At 46.5% G+C, this 22847-nt stretch overlaps 1 protein-coding gene across 1 annotated transcript in view; it reads left to right on the top strand.

Annotated features, from left to right (window-relative positions):
* LOC135505145 (protocadherin-15-like) overlaps positions 1–22847 on the top strand; it is a 243134-nt gene that overhangs the window by 49007 nt on the left and 171280 nt on the right. The window contains exons 6-10 of the mRNA XM_064924273.1: positions 6767–6886; positions 7160–7270; positions 9327–9497; positions 17026–17134; positions 19126–19238. Of these exons, the coding sequence (XP_064780345.1) occupies positions 6767–6886; positions 7160–7270; positions 9327–9497; positions 17026–17134; positions 19126–19238 (624 nt within the window). The remainder of the gene's footprint in view (positions 1–6766; positions 6887–7159; positions 7271–9326; positions 9498–17025; positions 17135–19125; positions 19239–22847) is intronic.

Below are 22847 nucleotides of genomic sequence, written 5' to 3'. Positions count from 1 at the left end.
GTTTAAGCGGGCGCGCATTGGATTATGGTCATTGTAGTTAATTGCCACGTTTTCTGCGCTAAACTATGTAGAATATTGGCTTGTTGGAAATTGCAACTCCCTACTACATTGACCTCCACGGGTCTCTGTCTGGTTTAACAGTGGGACCTCCACGGGTCTCTGTCTGGTTTAACAGTGGGACCTCCACGGGTCTCTATCTGGTTTAACAGTGGGACCTCCACGGGTCTCTATCTGGTTTAACCCTTTACACTCGTACACGTATACATACGGTTGAAAATGGCAGATTTAGACACTGATAAAAACCTAAATTGGAACGTAGTGGCTGTACGGTAACATGCTATACTTAAGCAATAAGGCACGAGGGGGTGTGGTATATGGCCAATATACCACGGCTAAGGGCTGTTCTCACACACAATGTAATGCGGAGTGACTGGATACAGTTCTTAGCCGTGGTATATTGGCCTACACCACAAACCTCTGAGGTACCTTATTGCTATTATAGACTGGTTACCGATGCAATTAGAGCAGTACAAATAAATGTTTTGTCATACCCGTGGTATACGGTCTGATATACCACGTCTGTCAGCCAATCAGCATTCAGTGCTCGAACCACCCAGTTTTATATATATAAATGCCGTTTAACATCAGGCTCTCCGCTTCACAGCTCTGTATGGGTTTAGTCTGTTAGACCATCTGAACATGAGCACCGCCAGCGACAAGAAGTTGCCCCATCCCTCCCGCTAATTGAGCAACTTTTGCAAATGTTTTGTTGTCAAAGTGAGGGAAATGCTGTAAATGAAAGAGGACTCAATGTATTTTGAAAGGTGAGCCGTTGAGGATTATCATAAAGACCTCTTTGATGTCATTACAATCAAGTCAAACACCCGCACGTCACATTTCCATATCATAATGCAGTGTCAACGCTTATGATCACTATGTTTGATGTGCAGTTACAAGATGACATGGCATCACAAAGTTATTTGGACAGAACGAGCCCTTGTTTGTTTGTTAAGTGTGAAGATAATTAGCCGGGGCACACGCACCTGAACCATACTCATGATTTCTTTCTTTTCTTCTTTGTTTCTCTGAATTTCCTTCTGGCAGCCTAGCACCGTAAGGTCATATTTTGTCATTTAGCAATCGAACAAGCTTTCAAATCATGCCAACCTGACCCAGATTGTGATATATAATGGACTGTTTGGGGAATTTTGTGATTGCAGGGTTGTGTTCCAAATGAAACATCTACAAGTGTGCTTGCGGGTAGTTCCTCAACAGCTTGGCTGTTGCTCAACAGAGCTCAGAAAAACACCTCATAGATGAAGACTCTGCTTTGAGTCATAAAAGTGCCTTAGGAATGACTTAGGAACTGTGCACACTTCGGAGACACCAGTTAGTCCTCTCACTCAACCCCTTGTCATACCCCACATTTTCCAGGAATGGTCTTTATCAGAATATTTTCAGATTTTATTATTAACAAATAGGGCGAAACGTACAGTAAATGTAAAATGCATGTAAAATCAACAGTCTTGTGTCAAGTGAACTGTTGTGTACTCACCTCTGGTCTAATCATGTTCATATTGTCTCCAAAGTGTTCCCTTTCAATTGCTACCATGGTTATGCATTTTAGCCCTTTCCACACACTGTAGGCCAATTCCCTCGAGTGTAAAGTGTTAACAGTGGGACCCACCAGTGGGACCTTCATGGGTCTCTATGTGATTTAACTGTGTAGGATCTTAATTTGACCCAGTTTGCTAAAGCAGGAAAATAATCCTGTAGTAACAGGAAATGTGAATTATTATGTGGATTGTAATTAATGGGCATGTTTGTTGGGGTCGATCCATTATTTTGTAAGGAAAAATCATTAATGATTTCAAAGTGGAAATTACAAACTTCAGAAACCTTTAAAAACTTCAAATACATTACAAGTTTAAAATGCCCTGCATTGCCGGAAAGGTCTCCTGCAATAGGGTGATCAAATTAAGATCCTACATCTGTAGGCCACTCTATGGCCTTCTGGGCATAGAAGGCCATAGAGTGGCTGGTGTGCCACCGTGGTCCAAAATAGTGACATGGGGATTTTGCAGCTTTTCCCTAATTGAAAGAGGTTCCCCTGAGTGTCATCCTAGTCGATTTAGCTCATTAGCAAGCAGCCTTGCAGAGTAGCTGAAGCTGCTGTTCTCAAACGGTTGGGCATGGTTGCTTTCCGTATTCTGCTCTGCAGTTTTTGAAATGTTAAGCTGACACAGAGATACAGAATGCAGTCCCTTGTCCATAGTAGTACCTAAGCCCACATAATGGAGGGCTGTCGAGGAGAGAAAAATAAAATCTCTGTTGAAGACATGATTATTTGAATGTGTTGCAGCTGTATGCTCTTGTCAGACTTCAACACTGTTTATAAATCCATTTTTTTTACATTTAACTGGGCAAGTCAGTTAAGAACCAATTCTTATTTACAATGACTGCCTACCCCGGCCAAACCCAGACGACGCCGGGCAAATTGTGCGCCGCCCTATGGGACTCCCAATCACGGCCGGATGTGATGTAGCCTGGATTCGAACCAGGTACTGCAGTAACACCTCTTGCACTGAGATGCAGTGTCTTAGACCACAGTGTCACTTGGGTGCCATTAACTACATCTTAAAGAGCTGAATCCCTCACACGTGTTAATCAGGCACGTACTAGTCTTCAGGTGCGCAGGCAGCTTTAGATATGCCTTAACCTCCTTACAAGACCTTGTTTATCTCATATGGGGAGAATTGTTGGCCTCTCCTTGTATATCTCAATAACTGTACTACTATGACATGTAACATTCTGCTCAACATTATTCGATATCTCCCGTGTCATTTCTTGGTTATTAAAGGCACTGTACACTTCTTTGTCCTACATTAAAGAATTCATTACGACAACCTTCATGCATACAGTCTGCTACGCAACGTTTATCATGGAGGCGCTGAAGTGTAGATGGAGGGACGTGGAGGGTTGATGTGCTCCCAGAGGTGCGTCTGTGGCGGGGGGGGAGAGCCTTGCATCCCAATGAGGACAGACACCACGATTCACCCTTTTAATATAGACTCGCACGTCGTTAGCTCCTAAATAATGCATGCTTTACGTTGGTGTTTTTTGGCTGACAACACTGCCGAATGGATGGGGTGTATGGCCTTTCCTATTCTGTCGTCGACGACTTGGGATATTTTCAATTTGCACATGGGAAACATGAAATCCTGCCTCTACTTTCATTACTGCATCTCTTTAGAAATGACCTCTGATACCCCTGCTGTGGGTTTTCTATTAGATTTCTCCTATTCTGAGACTTATTTTGTTTTTCAATTCAGTACCAGTCAAACCATAGCTGAGATCAGTAGTGTTTCGCTGAACTGTCTCCTGTCTTCCTCTCGTCTCTGACATATTTTTGTGTTCCTGAAAAGTCTTGTCAGATATAAGAGTAGCAGAGGAGCTAAAATAAACATGTTTCCTCTGTGCTGCCAACAGATGCTAGACTATTATCTCCTCTTCTCACAGCTGATAGAGGTCCACTGTGGGGCTCAGGTATGACTGATATGACAGCTGATATGACAGCGGTCCACTGTGGGGTTCAGGTATGACTGATAGAGCTCCACTGTGGGGCTCAGGTATGACTGATAGAGGTCCACTGTGGTGGCTCAGGTATGACAGCTGATAGCGGTCCGCTGTGGAGCTCAGGTATGACAGCTGATAGAGGTCCACTGTGGGGTTCAGGTATGACTGATAGAGGTCCACTGTGGTGGCTCAGGTATGACAGCTGATAGCGGTCCACTGTGGGGCTCAGGTATGACAGCTGATAGAGGTCCACTGTGGGGCTCAGGTATGACAGCTGATAGCGGTCCACTGTGGGGCTCAGGTATGACAGCTGATAGCGGTCCACTGTGGGGCTCAGGTATGACAGCTGATAGAGGTCCACTGTGGGGTTCAGGTATGACTGATAGAGGTCCACTGTGGGGCTCAGGTATGACAGCTGATAGCGGTCCACTGTGGGGCTTAGGTATGACAGCTGATAGCGGTCCACTGTGGGGCTCAGGTATGACAGCTGATAGCAGTCCACTGTGGGGCTCAGGTATGACAGCTGATAGCGGTCCACTGTGGGGCTCAGGTATGACAGCTGATAGCAGTCCACTGTGGGGCTTAGGTATGACAGCTGATAGCGGTCCACTGTGGGGCTCAGGTATGACAGCTGATAGCGGTCCACTGTGGGGCTCAGGTATGACAGCTGATAGCGGCCCACTGTGGGGCTCAGGTATGACAGCTGATAGCGGCCCACTGTGGGGGCTCAGGTATGACAGCTGATAGCGGTCCACTGTGGGGCTCAGGTATGACAGCTGATAGCGGTCCACTGTGGGGCTCAGGTATGACAGCTGATAGCGGCCCACTGTGGGGGCTCAGGTATGACAGCTGATAGCGGTCCACTGTGGGGCTCAGGTATGACAGCTGATAGCGGCCCACTGTGGGGGCTCAGGTATGACTGATAGCGGTCCACTGTGGGGCTCAGGTATGACAGCTGATAGCGGTCCACTGTGGGGCTCAGGTATGACAGCTGATAGCAGTCCACTGTGGGGCTCAGGTATGACAGCTGATAGCGGTCCACTGTGGGGCTCAGGTATGACAGCTGATAGCGTTCCACTGTGGGGCTCAGGTATGACAGCTGATAGCGGTCCACTGTGGGGGCTCAGGTATGACAGCTGATAGCGGTCCACTGTGGGGCTCAGGTATGACAGCTGATAGCGGCCCACTGTGGGGTTCAGGTATGACAGCTGATAGCGGTCCACTGTGGGGGCTCAGGTATGACAGCTGATAGAGGTCCACTGTGGGGGCTCAGGTATGACAGCTGATAGCGGCCCACTGTGGGGGCTCAGGTATGACTGATAGCGGCCCACTGTGGGGGCTCAGGTATGACAGCTGATAGAGGTCCACTGTGGGGTTCAGGTATGACAGCTGATAGCGGCCCACTGTGGGGGCTCAGGTATGACTGATAGCGGCCCACTGTGGCGCTCAGGTATGACAGCTGATAGCGGCCCACTGTGGGGGCTCAGGTATGACAGCTGATAGCGGTCCACTGTGGGGCTCAAGTATGACAGCTGATAGCGGCCCACTGTGCGGCTCAGGTATGACAGCTGATAGCGGTCCACTGTGGGGCTCAGGTATGACTGATAGAGGTCCACTGTGGGGCTCATGTATGACTGATAGCGGTCCACTGTGGGGCTCAGGTATGACAGCTGATAGCGGTCCACTGTGGGGCTCAGGTATGACAGCTGATAGCGGTCCACTGTGGGGCTCAGGTATGACTGCTGATAGGGGTCCACTGTGGGGTTCAGGTATGACTGATAGAGTTCCACTGTGGGGCTCAGGTATGACTGATAGCGGTCCACTGTGGGGCTCAGGTATGACAGCTGATAGCGGTCCACTGTGGGGCTCAGGTATGACAGCTGATAGAGGTCCACTGTGGGGCTCAGGTATGACAGCTGATAGCGGTCCACTGTGGGGCTCAGGTATGACAGCTGATAGCGGTCCACTGTGGGGCTCAGGTATGACAGCTGATAGCGGTCCACTGTGGGGCTCAGGTGTGACAGCTGATAGCGGTCCACTGTGGGGCTCAGGTATGACAGCTGATAGCGGTCCACTGTGGGGCTCAGGTATGACAGCTGATAGCGGTCCACTGTGGGGCTCAGGTATGACAGCTGATAGCGGTCCACTGTGGGGCTCAGGTATGACTGATAGCGGTCCACTGTGGGGCTCAGTTATGACAGCTGATAGCGGTCCACTGTGGGGGCTCAGGTATGACAGCTGATAGCACTCGTGCGCCTTGCTCCACATCTCAAAGACACTGTCAGTAGAAGGCACTTTCAGAAATCAAAGAACTTTACTTCAAGTTAACTGTTTTTTTTGTAATTTTTTTTGTAGTTCACCCTCTTTTTCTCCCCAATTTTGTGATATCCAATTGAGACCTTGTCTCATCGCTGCAACTCCCCAACAGATCAGGAGAGGCGAAGGTTGAGTCATGCATCCTTCATAACATGACCCGCCCAACCGCTCTTCTTAACACCCGCCAGTTTAACTCGGAAGCCAGCTGCACCAATGTGTTGGAGGAAACACTGTTCAACTGACAACCGTAGTCAGCCTGCAGGCACCCGACCAGCTACAAGGAGTTGCTAAAGCGCAATGAGCCTAGTAAAGCCCCCCCCCCGGCCAAACCCTCCCATAAACCGGATGACACTGGGCCTGTTGTGCACCACCCTATGGGACTCCCGGTCATGGCCGGTTCTGACACAGCCTGGGATCGAACCCAGGTCTGTAGTGACGCCTCAAGCACTGCCTTAGAACGTTGTGCCACTCGGGAGGCCCCTAATGCGTACTGTTTGACCGAATCCTGATTTTAGCCGCACAAAAAATAAAGACCTCTGAGATTTGAAAGAGAGAGGATTTGCAACTCACAAGGATGTGACCAATTACATATCCAATTAGCACTGCCAAGTCAAAGGGTCGCAAAATGTGACTAAATGGTCTCATTCTGGAGCCCTGCAGCTTGTTGGTTTAGCTGTGACTGTGTGTCACTTTCAGAATCATTGGTGTTGGATCATTACTGTAGGATCATTAGTGTTCTGAAGAAGGTTGTTGTTGACCGAAGGCTTAGCACATGAAAAACTGACACTTGCATATGATTCAAGTGTGTGGGTAATTATTTTTATAGTTTGAATTGTTAGCACCGTCATTAGGTTGCAATAATGTTGTCTTACAGTTGACCCCAGTTGGCACCACCATCTTCTCCGGCTTCACTGGGAATAATGGAGCCCTGGACATTGATGACGGCCCTAACGGACAGATTGAATACATCATCCAGTACAACCCAACTGACCCGGTACGTTGCATCTCAATACTTACTGACACATTCTCTTTAAAGCCACGACTGATCACACTTCATAGCCTAAAAAGATTGATAAAGACATTAGAGCAGTACGGTTTTACTCATGTCACTAAGTAGGAGTCAGAAGGACACACACGTCCTGTTGAGGCAATCTCTACCCCCGAGATCTCTGCACCTGCTCTGGCAGACAATGAATTTCTCATGGGAAAAGCTTTCCTAAGTAGAGTCCACTCTTAACCCAGGGCACTGTATCTCTTTGTGTTGCAGGCGGCCAACAGGACGTTTGACATCCCTCTCACCCTCTCCGGCTCGGTGGTCCTGAGGGAGAGGCTCAACTACGAGGAAATCACCCGCTACCTGGTTCTCATCCAGGCCAATGTAAGTCTGTCTGTCTGTCGGTCGGTATCTATGGTTTCCCGATAGAGATGGAAGTTAGGCTTAAGAGGGTTTTAACGACGCGTCGTTACAATGACGGCCGAAGAGGTAACATGCGTTTCCCAAAACAGAGAGAACGTTCGCTACGTGTGTCATTGGGATGACACTGAAAGGGTCGAAAGTAAGACAGCACTGCTCTCAGATCAGCTTTCCATTTTCAAATCTTACCTTAACATAATAATTATTTCACAATACTCACAATGGATCAGCTCCTAAAGATATACTATACCTACAAAAGTATGTGGACACTGCATTCAATTAGTGGATTCAGCTATTTCAGCCACATCCGTTACTGACAGGTGTATAAAATAGAGCACACAGCCATGCAATCTCCGTAGACAAACATTGGCAGTAGAATGGCCTTATGGAAGAGCTCAATGACTTTCAACGTGGCACCGTCATAGGATGCCACCCTTCCAACAAGTCAGTTCGTCAAATTTCTGCCCTGCTAGAGCTGCCCCGATCAACTGTAAGTACTACTATTGTGAAGTGGAAATGTCTAGGAGCAACAACGGCTCAGCCGCGAAGTGGTAGGCAACAGAAGCTCACAGAACGGGATCGCTGAGTGCTGAAGCACGTAACGGATAAAAATTGTCTGTCCTCGATTGCAACACTCACTACCAAGTTCCAACCTGCCTCTGGAAGCAACGTCAGCACAATAACTGTTCGTCGGGAGCTTCATGTAATGGGTTTCCATGGCCGAGCAGCCGCACACCATGCGCAATGCCAAGTGTCGGCTGGAGGGGTGTAAAACCTGCCACCATTGGACTCTGGAGCAGTGGAAACACATTCTCTGGAGTGATGAATCACGCTTCACCCTCTGGCAGTCCGACGGACAAATCTGGATTTGGCAAATTCCAGGAGAACGCTATTTGCCCAAATGCATAGTGCCAACTGTAAAATTTGGTGGAGGAGGAATTATGGTCTGGAGCTGTTTTTCGTGGTTCAGGCTAGGCCCCTTAGTTCCAGGGAATGGGAATCTTAACACGACAGCATAAAATGACATTCTAGACGATTCTGTGCTTCCAACTTTGTGACAACAGTTTGTGGAAGGCCCTTTCCTGTTCCAGCATGACAATGCCTCCGTGCGCAAAGCAATGTTCCAACATCTGGTGGAAAACCTTCCCAGAAGAGTGGAGGCTGTTATAGCAGCAAAGGGGGGACCATCTCCATATTAATGATTTTGATTTTGGAATGAAATGTTCGACGAGCAGGTGTCCACATACTTTTGGTTATGTGGTGTATATTGCAACCTAGGGCTGCAAATATTGAGGTGGCTTATTCTACACTGTAAATACTTAACTTGTTTTTACGGTAACTTTACAGTAACTTAATGGCAGCCATTAAGGTACCGTATGTTACCGTAAATTCAAAATGAAAAAAAAATGTAAATCAATTAGTCTGTCTGGGGAAACCGATGGTCCAACGAAACACTGGAGCACTTTCCTGAGTACAGTTCTGTACCATGTGGTTTTTAAATAGGTTAGGCTATAACACTACGAAAACCTTGAAGGAAATCGTTGTACCACTTTGTATATGCAAAAATACCTTTTTGTTGTGTTCCATTATCGTTGCATGACCTTTTGAAATATAATAAGAAAACAAAATCTGTTGAAAAAAAAGTGCTACATTTCCAAGTCAAGAATGGTAAGTACAGATAGGAATAATGTATTATATGATGTCAAGGTTTTCATCTAGAATGGAACAAACACCAAAAACCTAATTCATTTCATTTTACCAAAATGTTTTACAATGCCTTTTGATATTGGAACACTTGAATGAACCTGATGTGGCATATAGGTTTTGCTGTTTTCAATGCAAGTGCTTTCCAGCCTCAGATGAATACAATACAGAATGTTTTAGGTAACGTGAATGTTTTTGAAAAGACAGAAAGGAAGTTGCACTTAAGATAGAGTAGCTGTAGAAGACGGGTAGACGTTCAAAAATGTACTTCAAATCCTCAGCTTGCCACATCCACCCCTGTCATCTCCCCCTGTAGGATCGCGCCCCGTACCCCAACGAACGGCGCACTGCCACCACCACCCTGACTGTAGACGTGCTGGACGGGGATGACCTGGGGCCTATGTTCCTACCCTGCTTTCTGGTCGACAACACACGTGATTGCAGCCCCCTCACCTACCGGGTCCACATCCTGGAGCTCACTGACCCAGTAAGTGTTACTGCACACCAGCACCGGCTCCAGAGCGCTGAGCTTCAGAACCCCTGCTGAGAAGAAACCTTTTAAATGTTGCTCTGTTCAAACAGGGCTGCTTGACAAGCAGCACACTACTCCCAGTGCTGGGGAGAGAGGTGGCTGAGACACAGCTTCTCTGGCCTCTGTTTTGCATATCAGTGTAAGGGTTCTCGTCCTCCTCTTCTGAGGAGGAGTAGCGAGATGGATCGGAGGACCAATGCGCAGCGTGGTAAGTGTCCATAATGTTTTTTAATAAAGGCAATAGAACACTCGAACAAAACAACAAACGATGACGTGAATATACATAACTGAAAACAGTACCGTGTGGACCAAACACTCACACGGAAAACAAACACCCACAACCCAAAAGTGAAACCCAGGTTACCTAAGTATGATTCTCAATCAGGGACAACAATTGACAGCTGCCTCTGATTGAGAACCATACTGGGCCGAACTCAAAAACCAACATAGAAAAACATACATAGACTGCCCACCCAACTCACACCCTGGCCATACTAAAACAAAGATATAATAACAGAAGGTCAGAACGTGACAATCAGCCTCAGGAGTCATCTTCGGCATATTAGTACTAAACACAAGACTGGTTCAGTGTGATTTCTTTGTGTTTAAGATCATTTCAAAGATTTTGGCTTGAAATACAAAGGGCTATTAGATTTATGCTAGGGATAGGTTTATGCTATTTATGGGTAGTGATATATTACATTTATTGGCCATGCATAACCAGAATGAAGATGAAAAATCACATAAACATCAGAGACGTGTGCTGTTTATTTTTGTTGTGACACATGGACAAAGAAATTAGATGAGATGGAATGAGACAAAAATGTCCCTTCCGACCCCCCTCCCACAGAGGCTTCCCCAACCCAGAGTTAGATTAGTGTTCACTGGCCTCCCGAGTGGCACAGTGGTCAAAGACACTGCATTGCTGTGCCAATAGAGATTCTGGGTTTGAGTCCAGGCTCTGTCGCAGCCGGCTGCGACCGGAGACCCATGGGGCGGCACACAACTGGCCCAGCGTCGTCCGGCAGGGATGTCCTTGTCCCATCGCGCATTAGCAACTCCTGTGGTGGGCCTGGCGCAGTGCACACTGACACGGTCGCCAGGTGTCTGGTGTTTCCTGTGACACATTGGTGCTCCTGGCTTCCGTGTTAAGTGGGCATTGTGTCAAGAATCAGTGCGGCATGGTTGGGTCGTGTTTGGGAGGACACATGGCTCTCGACTTTCACCTGTCCCGAGTCCGTATGGGAGTTGCAGCGATGAGACAAGACTGTAACTACCAATTGAATACCACGAAATTGGGGAGAAAAAGGGAAAACATTTAAAGTACTAAAAAAAATGTATACAAAATACATTAAAAAAAAGAAGCAGTGCGGCTTGGTTGGATCGTGTTTCGGAGAACACACGGCTCTCGACCTTCGCCTTGGAGGAAGCATGTTGAACTGTCGAAAGTGTGAGAGGATGTGTATCAGAGGAGGCTGGTTGGAGGGGCTATATGAGGACAGGCTTATTGTATTGGAATGTTTCATTAATTCCACTCCAGTCATTATAATGAGCCCGTCCTCTTCTACCTCCTCCTACCAGCCTCCTCTGGTGCGTGTGAAAGTCATTTAGACTAGATTAGATTTACTCCCAATAGCGGGACACGTTTTTTGTCATGTAGAATGACAATCAGAATAATACCTCCTTGTCAGTTCCATTGGTTTTTGTTCACTGATCTAGGCAGGACCCTGGTTACAGTTTCTCTTGATCAGAGTCTAACACAAGCAAATGGCAGAGTCAGGGAAGCATGGAAATGCTAGAATTACAAGACAGATTATTCACAGGTAATTAGTTTTACACTTTGGACTCTCGTACCTTGAGTGGAAGCACCGGTTTATTTAAATTGTTACTAATCCAAATGTAAAGTGGATACTCCGGTCAGGGAACTTTGGAACCCGGCAGACACGAGGAAAATAACATTTTCCAGGCAACCACATTAAATTGTCTTGGCGCTTAAGTTCTAGAAATCTAGAAAATTATGGTTATTATCACTCCTTGAATGCACCCGACAATTGAATCCCAGACTCCACAAAAACAAAGACCTTGAGTAGCCCAGCTATTGGCTAACTCTATTGTAGATCTATTCCAACGTATTGTTAAATTGAAAGGCTGACTGGATATTTAATTTCTCAACGTAGACTTTGATCTGAAGCTATTCTTGTGATTATTGTGATTTTGCTATTCATTGTAAATGTTTGTAGGTCCTATGTAGCCAAATTGTATCTATGATCGTATGCTATCATTCATGCTAGCCAGCGCCTCGCCTAAACAGGTGTTCTACTCTGCTAGACGACACCTCTCCTAAACAGGTGACACCTCTCCTAAACAGGTGTTCTACTCTGCTAGCCAACACCTCTCCTAAACAGGTGTTCTACTCTGCTAGCCAGCGCCTCGCCAAAACAGGTGTTCTACTCTGCTAGACAACACCTCTCCTAAACAGGTTTTCTACTCTGCTAGCCAGCGCCTCGCCAAAACAGGTGTTCTACTCTGCTAGCTAACACCTCTCCTAAACAGGTGTTCTACTCTGCTAGCCAACACCTCTCCTAAACAGGTGTTCTACTCTGGTAGCCAGCGCCTCGCCAAAACAGGTGTTCTACTCTGCTAGCTAACACCTCTCCTAAACAGGTGTTCTACTCTGCTAGCCAGCGCCTCGCCAAAACAGGTGTTCTACTCTGCTAGCTAACACCTCTCCTAAACAGGTGTTCTACTCTGCTAGCTAACACCTCTCCTAAACAGGTGTTCTACTCTGCTAGCTAACACCTCTCCTAAACAGGTGTTCTACTCTGCTAGCCAGCGCCTCGCCAAAACAGGTGTTCTACTCTGCTAGCTAACACCTCTCCTAAACAGGTGTTCTACTCTGCTAGACAACACCTCTCCTAAACAGGTATTCTACTCTGCTAGCCAACACCTCTCCTAAACAGGTGTTCTACTCTGCTAGACAACACCTCTCCTAAACAGGTGTTCTACTCTGCTAGACAACACCTCTCCTAAACAGGTGTTCTACTCTGCTAGACAACACCTCTCCTAAACAGGTGTTCTACTCTGCTAGCCAGCGCCTTGCCTAAACAGGTGTTCTACTCCGCTAGCCAACGCCTCTCCTAAACAGGTGTTCTACTCTGCTAGACAACACCTCTCCTAAACAGGTGTTCTACTCTGCTAGACAACACCTCTCCTAAACAGGTGTTCTACTCTGCTAGCCAACACCTCTCCTAAACAGGTGTTCTTCTCTGCTAGCCAACACCTCTCCTAAACAGGTGTTCTACTCTGCTAGCCAACGCCTCTCCTAAACAGGTGTTCTACTCCGGTAGCAAACGCCTCACCTAAACAGGTGTTGTACTCCGCTAGCCAACGCCTCACCTAAACATGTGTGCGTTTCTTTTGCCTCCAGATCTATTCCATTGACATGATCAAGCAGCGTTTCTGCTGAAAAGTAATGTCATTTTTTGCTGACGTTCCACTATATCCTAAGAGAGAGTTACAGAGTGTCAAACTGTGTCCGTGAGAAGACAGTGGTGCACTCGAGCCATACCAAACACAGAGGACTAAAACGACATTTGCTTACATTGAGAACCTTCCACACTCTGCAGCCAAGTGACAGAACAAGGGAACAGGAGCCTTAAGTCAAATTTACACCACTGGTTTGGGTGGCTGGTTCCTGTACTTAATGCGAACGCTAGAACGCACTCAAGGACACATTTTACGAGTGCTGTGACAGGCGGCATTATGCGATTCTGATTATGTATGCCGTGGCGAAGCCAGCATAACCTCTTATCAGGTCTTCAAAACACCCCCACCTCATCCTGTCATCCCCATCAATCCCATCACTCAGGGGGCTAGTTCAGTTTCACATGTGTAATGATGTACTGTTATATTCCTCTTGTCTCTCTCAGACATCCTCCCTGTCAGGCAGCTCTCCCCGTTATCTCTTTAATGCGCCTCTCATATCTCTTACGCCGGTGCTCAACGAAACATTTAAATCATGCTTCAACTCATTTATTGAGGCTTAGTACCGCTCAGGTACCTTGCAGCGTATAGAAAGAGTGCTACCTGTGAAACGAAGCTTGTGATTAGAGGGGAGGAGGAGAGGGGTACAGCAGGTCATAGGTCAGATCCCAAAAACTCCTCTTGGTCACGATGTTATGCCAGTGGGTCTCCTTTCACGGCACACTTGGTTTGAAAGACAATATCTCAGGTCAGGATCCAGGAAATACTGAGACGTTCTAGGGAACAGGAGCCAGGAGCAAGGAGAAGGTTCTTGGGGAGAGTGGAGGTGCATTCCCCAAGACAAACTGATCCCTCCTGGCAGCCTCTTTGTATCCCTCCATAGCAAAGAGCTAGAGAGCCTCTCCGGAGCAGGAATACCATAAAAGGTCATCCCAAACAAGGCTGAAGTGGGGCGCCAATGCTTTTTCCTCTGTCAATTCTACTATTTTGCCCCCCCCATACGCAGCAGTGCTCTGGACGTCCTCTGTGGCTAGTGTTAATATAATCTAACATACCATCAGAGCTGAGATAGCAGATTGAAAATACATCACTGAGAGAACAGTAGGTAGGCAACTGCTAGTGACTGTTGACAATTAACACAGGAGGCTTTGAAAGTATTGTACCCCAGTGTTGAGTGGAGCATAATTGCTTTGTTGGTGACGGATGTGTATAAAATTCAATGGAGAGTGTAATACATTAATTCACTGGATAATTCGTTTGCTGGCTGAAATTTAAAGTTGGAATAAGATATAGCTAATAATGAAAATGTGAACAGACAAGTCATTCCAAATCGAAGACGAATAATTGGCCGTTTTGAAAACAGGTGCTGATCATATCATATGCAAAACCGTCAAATTATACCCGATGCAGAGTCTTTTAATTGACGTTTCTTGTCAGTGTTCACTCTATATCATAGAGGAATCTGGAGATGTTCAACATTCATTTGGAAGGTTGGGTTCATCTGAGTAGAGTAGTGTGGAGTAGAGCAGTCCATTGACTTGTCTTCCTGTGGGTTAGTGAAAATAGAGGAGGGGCCGTTTACTCGTTACACCATCACAGATCACACTCCACCAGAGAATCCATCCTCGTTAATTACAGTAATAAAATCCTCCCGTGCTTCAACCGGTCCCGCAAGAGACGATCTTCCTCCAGTTCAGCCATTAAAACGCCCAGCCGACGCTCAGTCAACCATTGATTATGGGCCACGGATGTGGAACGGAGTGGAGGACCCTGGCTGGTCTGCCCGAGAAGGAGTAGTTATGGTTTCATCCAGATCAAAGGAAATACATTCATTTGGCATCATGCCTAGTTGTGTATTTCAGTCACATGAAATATTCATCTGTATCAGTCAGTCTGAGTAGTATTATTTGTAAAGAAAAGGCAAAATCTGGACTTTAAATACAGGCTTCTAAATAATTGAATGTATCACTAAAAATCTATATTCCCTTGCCTTGAATGAGCCTGATTCATTCTGCAAATCAACTTAACACTTAATCATCATCATCATCACCTTCACGCTATTTCATATAAATGTATTTCCATGTAATCTGGACACCAGTCTTGTCTGCTGCAGTTCCTCAGGAGATAAGGGCTGACTGAGGGAGTATCATCAGAGCTAATCTGTCCACCGAGGACAGGGCCCCGAAGAGTCATTAGATTTACTGCAGTCATACTGGGGCCATTGTAGTTGCAGTGGCTGAGGATTACAATGGGCCCCACGGAGATAAATCTTTGCCAAATTGTGCTCATGATCTATGATAAGGGAGGGAGATATACAGAGCAGAGAGGAGTGGATGGGTGGCAGGTAGCCTAGTGGTTAAGAGATTTGGGCCAGTATCTGAAAGGTTGCTGGTTTGACTTGGTGAAAAATCTGCCGATGTGCCCTTGAGCAAGGCGCTTAAGCCTAAATACTCCTGTAAGTCGCCCTGGATAACACTGTCTGATAAAATGTAGGCGACCATTTTTGCCTCCACTTAACAACTACTCAGAGGGCTGTGTGAAGTATGACGATCAAGTAACATGGGGAGGAATGACAGGAGGAAAAGCCTTTTGTTTCATTCAGAGCTTGATTCCAGGTGGCTTTATTACGGTTCTGACTAATGTCTGACCCCCTTGTAGTTTCTGTACTCTGCAAGGTAAACAAACCGAGATGTCTGTAATTTATTCCACACAAACAGCGTCTGTCTTTGCAGCACCTCAGCTCCTCGAGCTTGTCATCAATGTCTGTCACAAATTGTCATTTCCTGCCAACCAGCCCCCGGAGCATATGGTCCTACCGATGTGTGTGTGTTTGTGTGTGTGTTTACAGCAGCTGCTCGAGACTTCTTCCTGGCACACAGAGATCACAATTATGCTGTGGAGTCCCTGTAGGGGTCATGACACACACACACACACACACACACACACACACACACACACACACACACACACACACACACACACACACACACACACACACACACACACACACACACACACACAGAAAGACAAGATTCCCAGAGCCTTATTTCAGAGGCAACCAGGCAGCTAACACTAGTTGAAACTCATCTTCACTTTTAGCAGTGTCACTAGGTTTCTCTGAGAAGAGTTGAGTTCGAAATGAGCTGCTCATTTACTGGGACTGAGACGGGGGCCCGCCTGTTGTTTGTAATTCTGCACATCTTTACTCCTCCCCCAAGGCTGGGGCAACTTGGAATGGAGGACCAGTTACTCACTTTATTATTTCTTCTCCCTTCCTGTTCTCTCTCTCTCTCTCTCTGGAGTCTCTCACTTTCACAAACTCTTTCTCTCTCTTGCAAACTTTATTTTTCAGTCTCTCTCTCCTCCACCGTCTCATTCCTTCTTTTCCTGTCTCTCTTTTCCTACCCTTTTCTCTCTTTTTCTCCCTCTTTCTCTCTCTCTCTCATTTTCCCTCCCTCTGTTCCTCTCCCTCTTTTTCACTCTTTTCTCGCTCTCTTTTCCTCTCTTTCTTTCTCTCTCGTTCTCACTCTCCATTCCTCTCTATCCCACGCTCTCTCTTGTGCTTTCAACCTCTTAAATGACATAAAGAAGTGTTGTACCGGGGAGAACAACACAAATGTCTGCAGTTCATTGGTCTTGGTGACAGACGCTGTGATAAAGAGGTCCACAAAGCGGTCACACAGTTTATTCACTGTTTTAAGAATACACCTTTTACTGCAAAGCAAGTCAGCAGAATCTACATGACTTGTGCTTTGCCCATAATGTTTAAGTTAGAGGGACAACTGAAACACTGCAATTATTTTGTTGTTGCTGCTGTGAAATGCCAAGATGACTAATTGAGGAAGATTGTGTCCAACGCCATACATGAATTCTTCATCATTTATTTTCATCCTTTTAGCACAGCAAGAATGGAAGCTCCCATATCCCACACTGTGGAAATGGCTCTTTTTTTTTTAGTATTGACAGCCAGATAGAACTAACCATTACTCTTTCATTTCAGAGCAAAGTGAACCCTGTCAACGTAACTCCCGTCATTCAGGCCGTGGACCAGGACAGGAACATCCAGCCTCCATCACAGAGGCCAGGCATCCTCTACTCCATCCTCATTGGTAGGTCCCTGTTAACACGGCTGTCATCTACAGTGCATTCGGAATGTATCTACACACAATAGCATGCAATGACAAAGCGAAAACAGGTTCTTAGAAAAGTTTGCACATTTATAAAACATAAATACCTTATTTACATACGTTTTCAGACCTTTTGCTATGAGACTCACACCTGAAAACAGGTGTATCCTGTTTTGATTGACCATCCTTAAGATGTTTACACAACTTGATAGGAGGCCACCTGTGGTAAACGCAATTCATTGGACATGATTTGGAAAGGCACACACCTGTCTATACAAGGTCCCACAGTTGACCGTGCATGTCAGAGCAAAAACCAAGACATGAGGTCAAAGGAATTGTCCATAGAGTGCCCGAGACAGGATTGTGTCGAGGCACAGATCTGGGGAAGGGTACCAAAACAAATCTGCAGCATTGAAGGTCTCCAAGAACACAGTGGCCTCCGTCATTCTTAGATGGAAGAAGTTTGGAACTCTTCCTAGAGCTGCACTCCACCAATCAGGCCTTTATGACAGAGTGGCCAGATGGTAAAAGGTAAAAGACACATGACAGCCTGCTTGAAGTTTGCACCTAAAGGACCTTTGGCCTTAATGCCAAGCGTCAGGCCTGGAGCAAACCTGGCACCATCCCTACGGTGAAGCATGGTGGTGGCAGCATCATGCTGTGGGGATGTTTTTCAGCAGCAGGGACTGGGAGACTAGTCAGGATTGAGGGAAAGATGAACGGAACAAAATACAGAGAGATCCTTGATGAAAGACCTGCTCCAGAGCGCTCAGGACCTCAGACTGGGGTGAAGGTTCACCTTCCAACAGCCTCCCAGGCCTTCAGAGGGGATAGCTAGCTCCCGGGCCTTCAGAGGGGATAGCTAGCTCCCGGGCCTTCAGAGGGGATAGCTAGCTCCCGGGCCTTCAGAGGGGATAGCTAGCTCCCGGGCCTTCAGAGGGGATAGCTAGCTCCCGGGCCTTCAGAGGGGATAGCTAGCTCCCGGGCCTTCAGAGGGGATAGCTAGCTCCTGGTCCTTCAGAGGGGATAGCTAGCTCCCGGTCCTTCAGAGGGGATAGCTAGCTCCCAGGCCTTCAGAGGGGATAGCTAGCTCCCAGGCCTTCAGAGGGGATAGCTAGCTCCCAGGCCTTCAGAGGGGATAGCTAGCTCCCAGGCCTTCAGAGGGGATAGCTAGCTCCCAGGCCTTCAGAGGGGATAGCGAGCTCGCGGAGCTGCAGAGGGGATAGCTAGCTCCCAGGCCATCAGAGGGGATAGCTAGCTCCCAGGCCATCAGCGGAGATAGCTAGCTCCCAGACCTTCAGAGGGGATAGCTAGCTCGCGGACCTGCAGAGGGGATAGCTAACTCCCAGGCCTGGCCATGCAGAGGGGTGGTGGTTGTGGGGACTCAGCACAGGCAGCAATAGCCAAAAGGCTTGTGGTGGGGAGGGAGGGAGGATGCACTGGAGAGATGAGTGGGAGGCGGGGTAGGATGAGATGCATTTCTGCCGGCGGCGGCGAAGGGGAGTGGAGGGCCACCTGTGGTGAGCTGAGATGAGCAACGCAGGGCTATTGCAGGGCTGGAGCAGGCAGCAGCACGGCTGTAGTCCCTGCAGGGAATCATGCTGATGTGGAATGCTCCCCTCCTCGCTCCCCGGCTCTCTGGGAGGCCAATAAAGAGATGTCTGGGCGAGAGAGAGAGAGACCTGCCGGTCAGAGACAGCGATGGATCCGTCTGTCTGGAAGCAGTTCAAACCCTTCAATCCCTCCGCCTTCTTTACCCCGATCATTTGAAAGCAACCTGGTATTCTCTGACATACACTGACAATAAGCTTTTAATACTTTTCATTATAATTACAGTCACGTATACGTGTAATGACAGGTGCAGTAAAATGTATTAAAAGTAACGATATATAGAAGACTTCCAGTACTCTCCTCAAGACTCCCATCTTCTCCCCTGACTTTCAGAGTGACGGTTGCTTATCTCCCTGTTTTAGGAAAGCCTGAGACGTACGGCGACTTCTTCTCCCTGAACAGAACCACCGCCGAGCTGCAGCTCCTCAAACCGCTCATCAGGGACCTGTACAATAGATTTGACTTGGTAATCAAGGTAATCAGAATAAAGCTCTGTAGCCCAGGATGCTCTCTTCACGACAGGGTCATGGTCTTTTATTCTTATTAAGAGGGGACTGATCCGGTCAATCACACCTGGAAAGAGGCAGAGGCTGGGAATGTGTGTGTGTGTGTGTGTGTGTGTGTGTGTGTGTGTGTGTGTGTGTGTGTGTGTGTGTGTGTGTGTGTGTGTGTGTGTGTGTGAGTGTGAGTGTGAGTGAAACCCCATCAGGATGAGTCAGGTATCTCACACACCATCGCCCAGGAGGCTTGTTGCTTTAAACTCCAGAGGGCGATGATCCGTTAAGTCTCTGCACGCTACAAGGATCCTCCCACTCAGAGGGGAATATGAACATGAGCTTCTGGAGATAGAGCTCCTTTATCAGGCCAGGGGAAACTCCTGTACTACAGAGGGCTCAAAGTCAGGAGCAAAGAGCCCAGTGCTGTGTGTTATATTAAATTTTTTTGTGATTGCTTAGGCACCAACCAAACTATAGGCAATATTTTTGCAAAACTCTACACACCAACCACAAAACCTTACACCAAACCAGCACAACATTATACATCTCTTGCAAAAGCAAACAATTCTTGCAAAACTCTTCAAACTCTTTTTTTTAAATGTGGTTTTGGGTCTACAGTACACGCAAACCATCATTTGAATGAGCACACGAACCACCAACTAGGCACTGATGGTACAACTCGAAAACACTTGTGGCTTTTGCTTTTTCTGTTTGCAGGGAAAAGCAGTTTGCAATAAAGTTTTGTCATACATGTATTAAACACACATACAGTCGTGGCCAAAACTTTTGAGAATTACACAAATATTAATTTCCACCAAGTTTGCTGCTTCAGTGTCTTTAGATATTTTTGTCAGATGTTACTATGGAATACTGAAGTATAATTACAAGCACTTCAGACGTGTCAAAGGCTTTTATTGGCAATTACATGAAGTTGATGCAGACTAAATATTTGCAGTGTTGACCCTTCTTTTTCAAGACCTCTGCAATCCGCCCTGGCATGCTGTCAATTAACTTCTGGGCCACATCCTGACTGATGGCAGTCCATTCTTGCATAATCAATGCTTGGAGTTTGTCAGAATTTGTGGCCTTTTGTTTGTCCACCTGCCTCTTGAGGATTGACCACAAGTTCTCAATGGGATTAAGATCTGGGGAGTTTCCTGGCCATTGACCCAAAATATCGATGTTTTGTTCCCCGAGCCACTTAGTTATCACTTTTGCCTTATGGCAAGGTGCTCCATCATGCTGGAAAAGGCATTGTTCGTCACCAAACTGTACCTGGTTGGTTGGGAGAAGTTGATCTCGGGAGGATGTGTTACCATTCTTTATTCACAGCTGTGTTCTAAGGCAAAATTGTGAGTGAGCCCACTCCCTTGGCTGAGAAGCAACCCCACACATGAATGGTCTCAGGATGCTTTACAGTTGGTATGACACAAGACTGATGGTAGCGCTCACCTTGTCTTCTCCGGACAAGTTTTTTTCCGGATGCCCCAAACAATCGGAAAGGGGATTCATCAGAGAAAATGACTTTACCTCAGTCCTCAGCAGTACAATCCCTGTATGTTTTGCAGAATATCAGTCTATCCCTGATATTTTTCCTGGAGAGAAGTGGCTTCTTTGCTGTTCTTCTTGACACCAGGCCATCCATCCTCTCCTTGAAGTTCTTGATGATCCGATAAATGGTTGATCTAGGTGCAATCTTACTGGTAGCAATATCCTTGCCTGTGAAGACCTTTTTGTGCAAAGCAATGATGACTGCACGTGTTTCCTTGCAGGTAACCATGGTTGACAGAGGAAGAACAATGATTCCAAGCACCACCCTCCTTTTGAAGCATCCAGTCTGTTATTTGAACTCAATCAGCATGACCGAGTGATCTCCAGCCTTGTCCTCGTCAACACTCACACCTGTGTTAACGAGAGAATCACTGACATGATGTCAGCTGGTCCTTTTGTGGCAGGGCTGAAATGCATTGGAAATGTTTTTTGGGGGATTCAGTTCATTTGCATGGCAAAGAGGGAATTTGCAATTAATTGCAATTCATCTGATCACTCCTCATAATATCCTGGAGTATATGCAAATTGCCATGATACAAACTGAGGCAGCAGCCTTTGTGAAAATTCATATTTGTGTCATTCTCTAAACTTTTGGCCACGACTGTACACACAGGTATGCAAATGTGCAAAGTTTTCCGAACATAACATACTATCAATACAAATGAGGGGAAAATGTTCTAACACTCCTCAAACAACCAAAGCGCAGTAGAAGAAAACTAAAACATTTATTCTAGAAAAAAAAGTACATAAACAAATGTGGCTCCATCTCACCTTCTTTGTGGGTCTGGTCATAAGACTTCATCCACATCACATGTTGTCTTCAGCTGGGCATCATGGAAAGTATCTCCTGGAGTGCCGTATTCAGGCCTGGCATGACCCCTGATCCATGTCTCCACAAGCCTCCTCTATTGCCTGTAGAAGGGGTATGTGTTGGTGGGGCTGGTGATCATACACCTTCCAATGCCATGCAGAGAAGAATTCTCCAATAGGATTCAAGAACGGAGAGTATGGGGGAGATTGAGTGAGCTGAAAAGTGGGTGACCTGTGAACAAATTGCGGACCACAGCAGCCCGGTGGAAACTAACATTGTCCCAGATGTTAATGTACCTGGTCTGCTCTGGCCCCTGGTCATTAGGGATTAGTCTGTTGTTGAGGGTGTCCAGAAATGTGATAATGTGTGCAGTGTTGTATGGGCCTAGGATGGCATGATGGTGAAGGACGCCTTTTTGACTAATAGCCGCAAACATTATTATGTTGCCACCACGTTGTCCCGGGACGTCGATGATGGCACGGTGTTCTATGATATTTCTGCCGCAGCCCCTTGTTTTTGCAACAATGAAAACTGCCTCGTCCACATATAATAGCTCATGATACACTGCATCTGCTTCTAGCTCCATGACTCTCTGAAAGAGTCAAGACAAGACAATGTAGCACAGTAGGAAAAGACAGGGATCAGTCAATATGATGTAGCACCATACACTTCCAGAACCAGTACCAATTATAGGATAGTAGCCTAGTGGTTAGAGCATTGGACTAGTAACCGGAAGGTTGCAAGTTCAAATCCCTGAGCTGACAAGGTACAAATCTGTTGTTCTGCCCCTGAACAGGCAGTTAACCCACTGTTGCTAGGCCATCATTGAAAATAAGAATTTGTTCTTAACTGACTTGCCTAGTTAAATAAAGGATAAAAAAAATATATATATATATAAAAAAATATATATAAAAAATGTTAATATCTCACTTGTTTTACACAGTCTGAGTTACTTTTGAAAGGGACTCTGTACAGCTGCTTCATCCTAAATCTACTGTGTTTCAGTAGACGAGACAGTGCAGAGAGACTCACTCTGTTTCAGTAGACGAGACAGTGCAGAGAGACTCACTCTGTTGACGTTTTGGAATATGGTGTTATCTCATTATGTGGTCCTGCAGTTCTCGGAGTCTAAAGCAGTTATTTGCAATGACCATATTTACAATGTGGGTCTCCTGCTCTGGGGTGAACAGTCAACCTCCTCCACCAGATAGTTGTTTTTGCAGTC

The sequence above is a fragment of the Oncorhynchus masou genome, chromosome 18 (genome assembly GCF_036934945.1).
Source record: "Oncorhynchus masou masou isolate Uvic2021 chromosome 18, UVic_Omas_1.1, whole genome shotgun sequence".
NCBI lineage: Eukaryota > Metazoa > Chordata > Actinopteri > Salmoniformes > Salmonidae > Oncorhynchus > Oncorhynchus masou.
The sequence above is the reverse complement of the archived record's forward strand: the minus strand, read 5'-3'. Positions and strand labels throughout refer to the sequence as shown.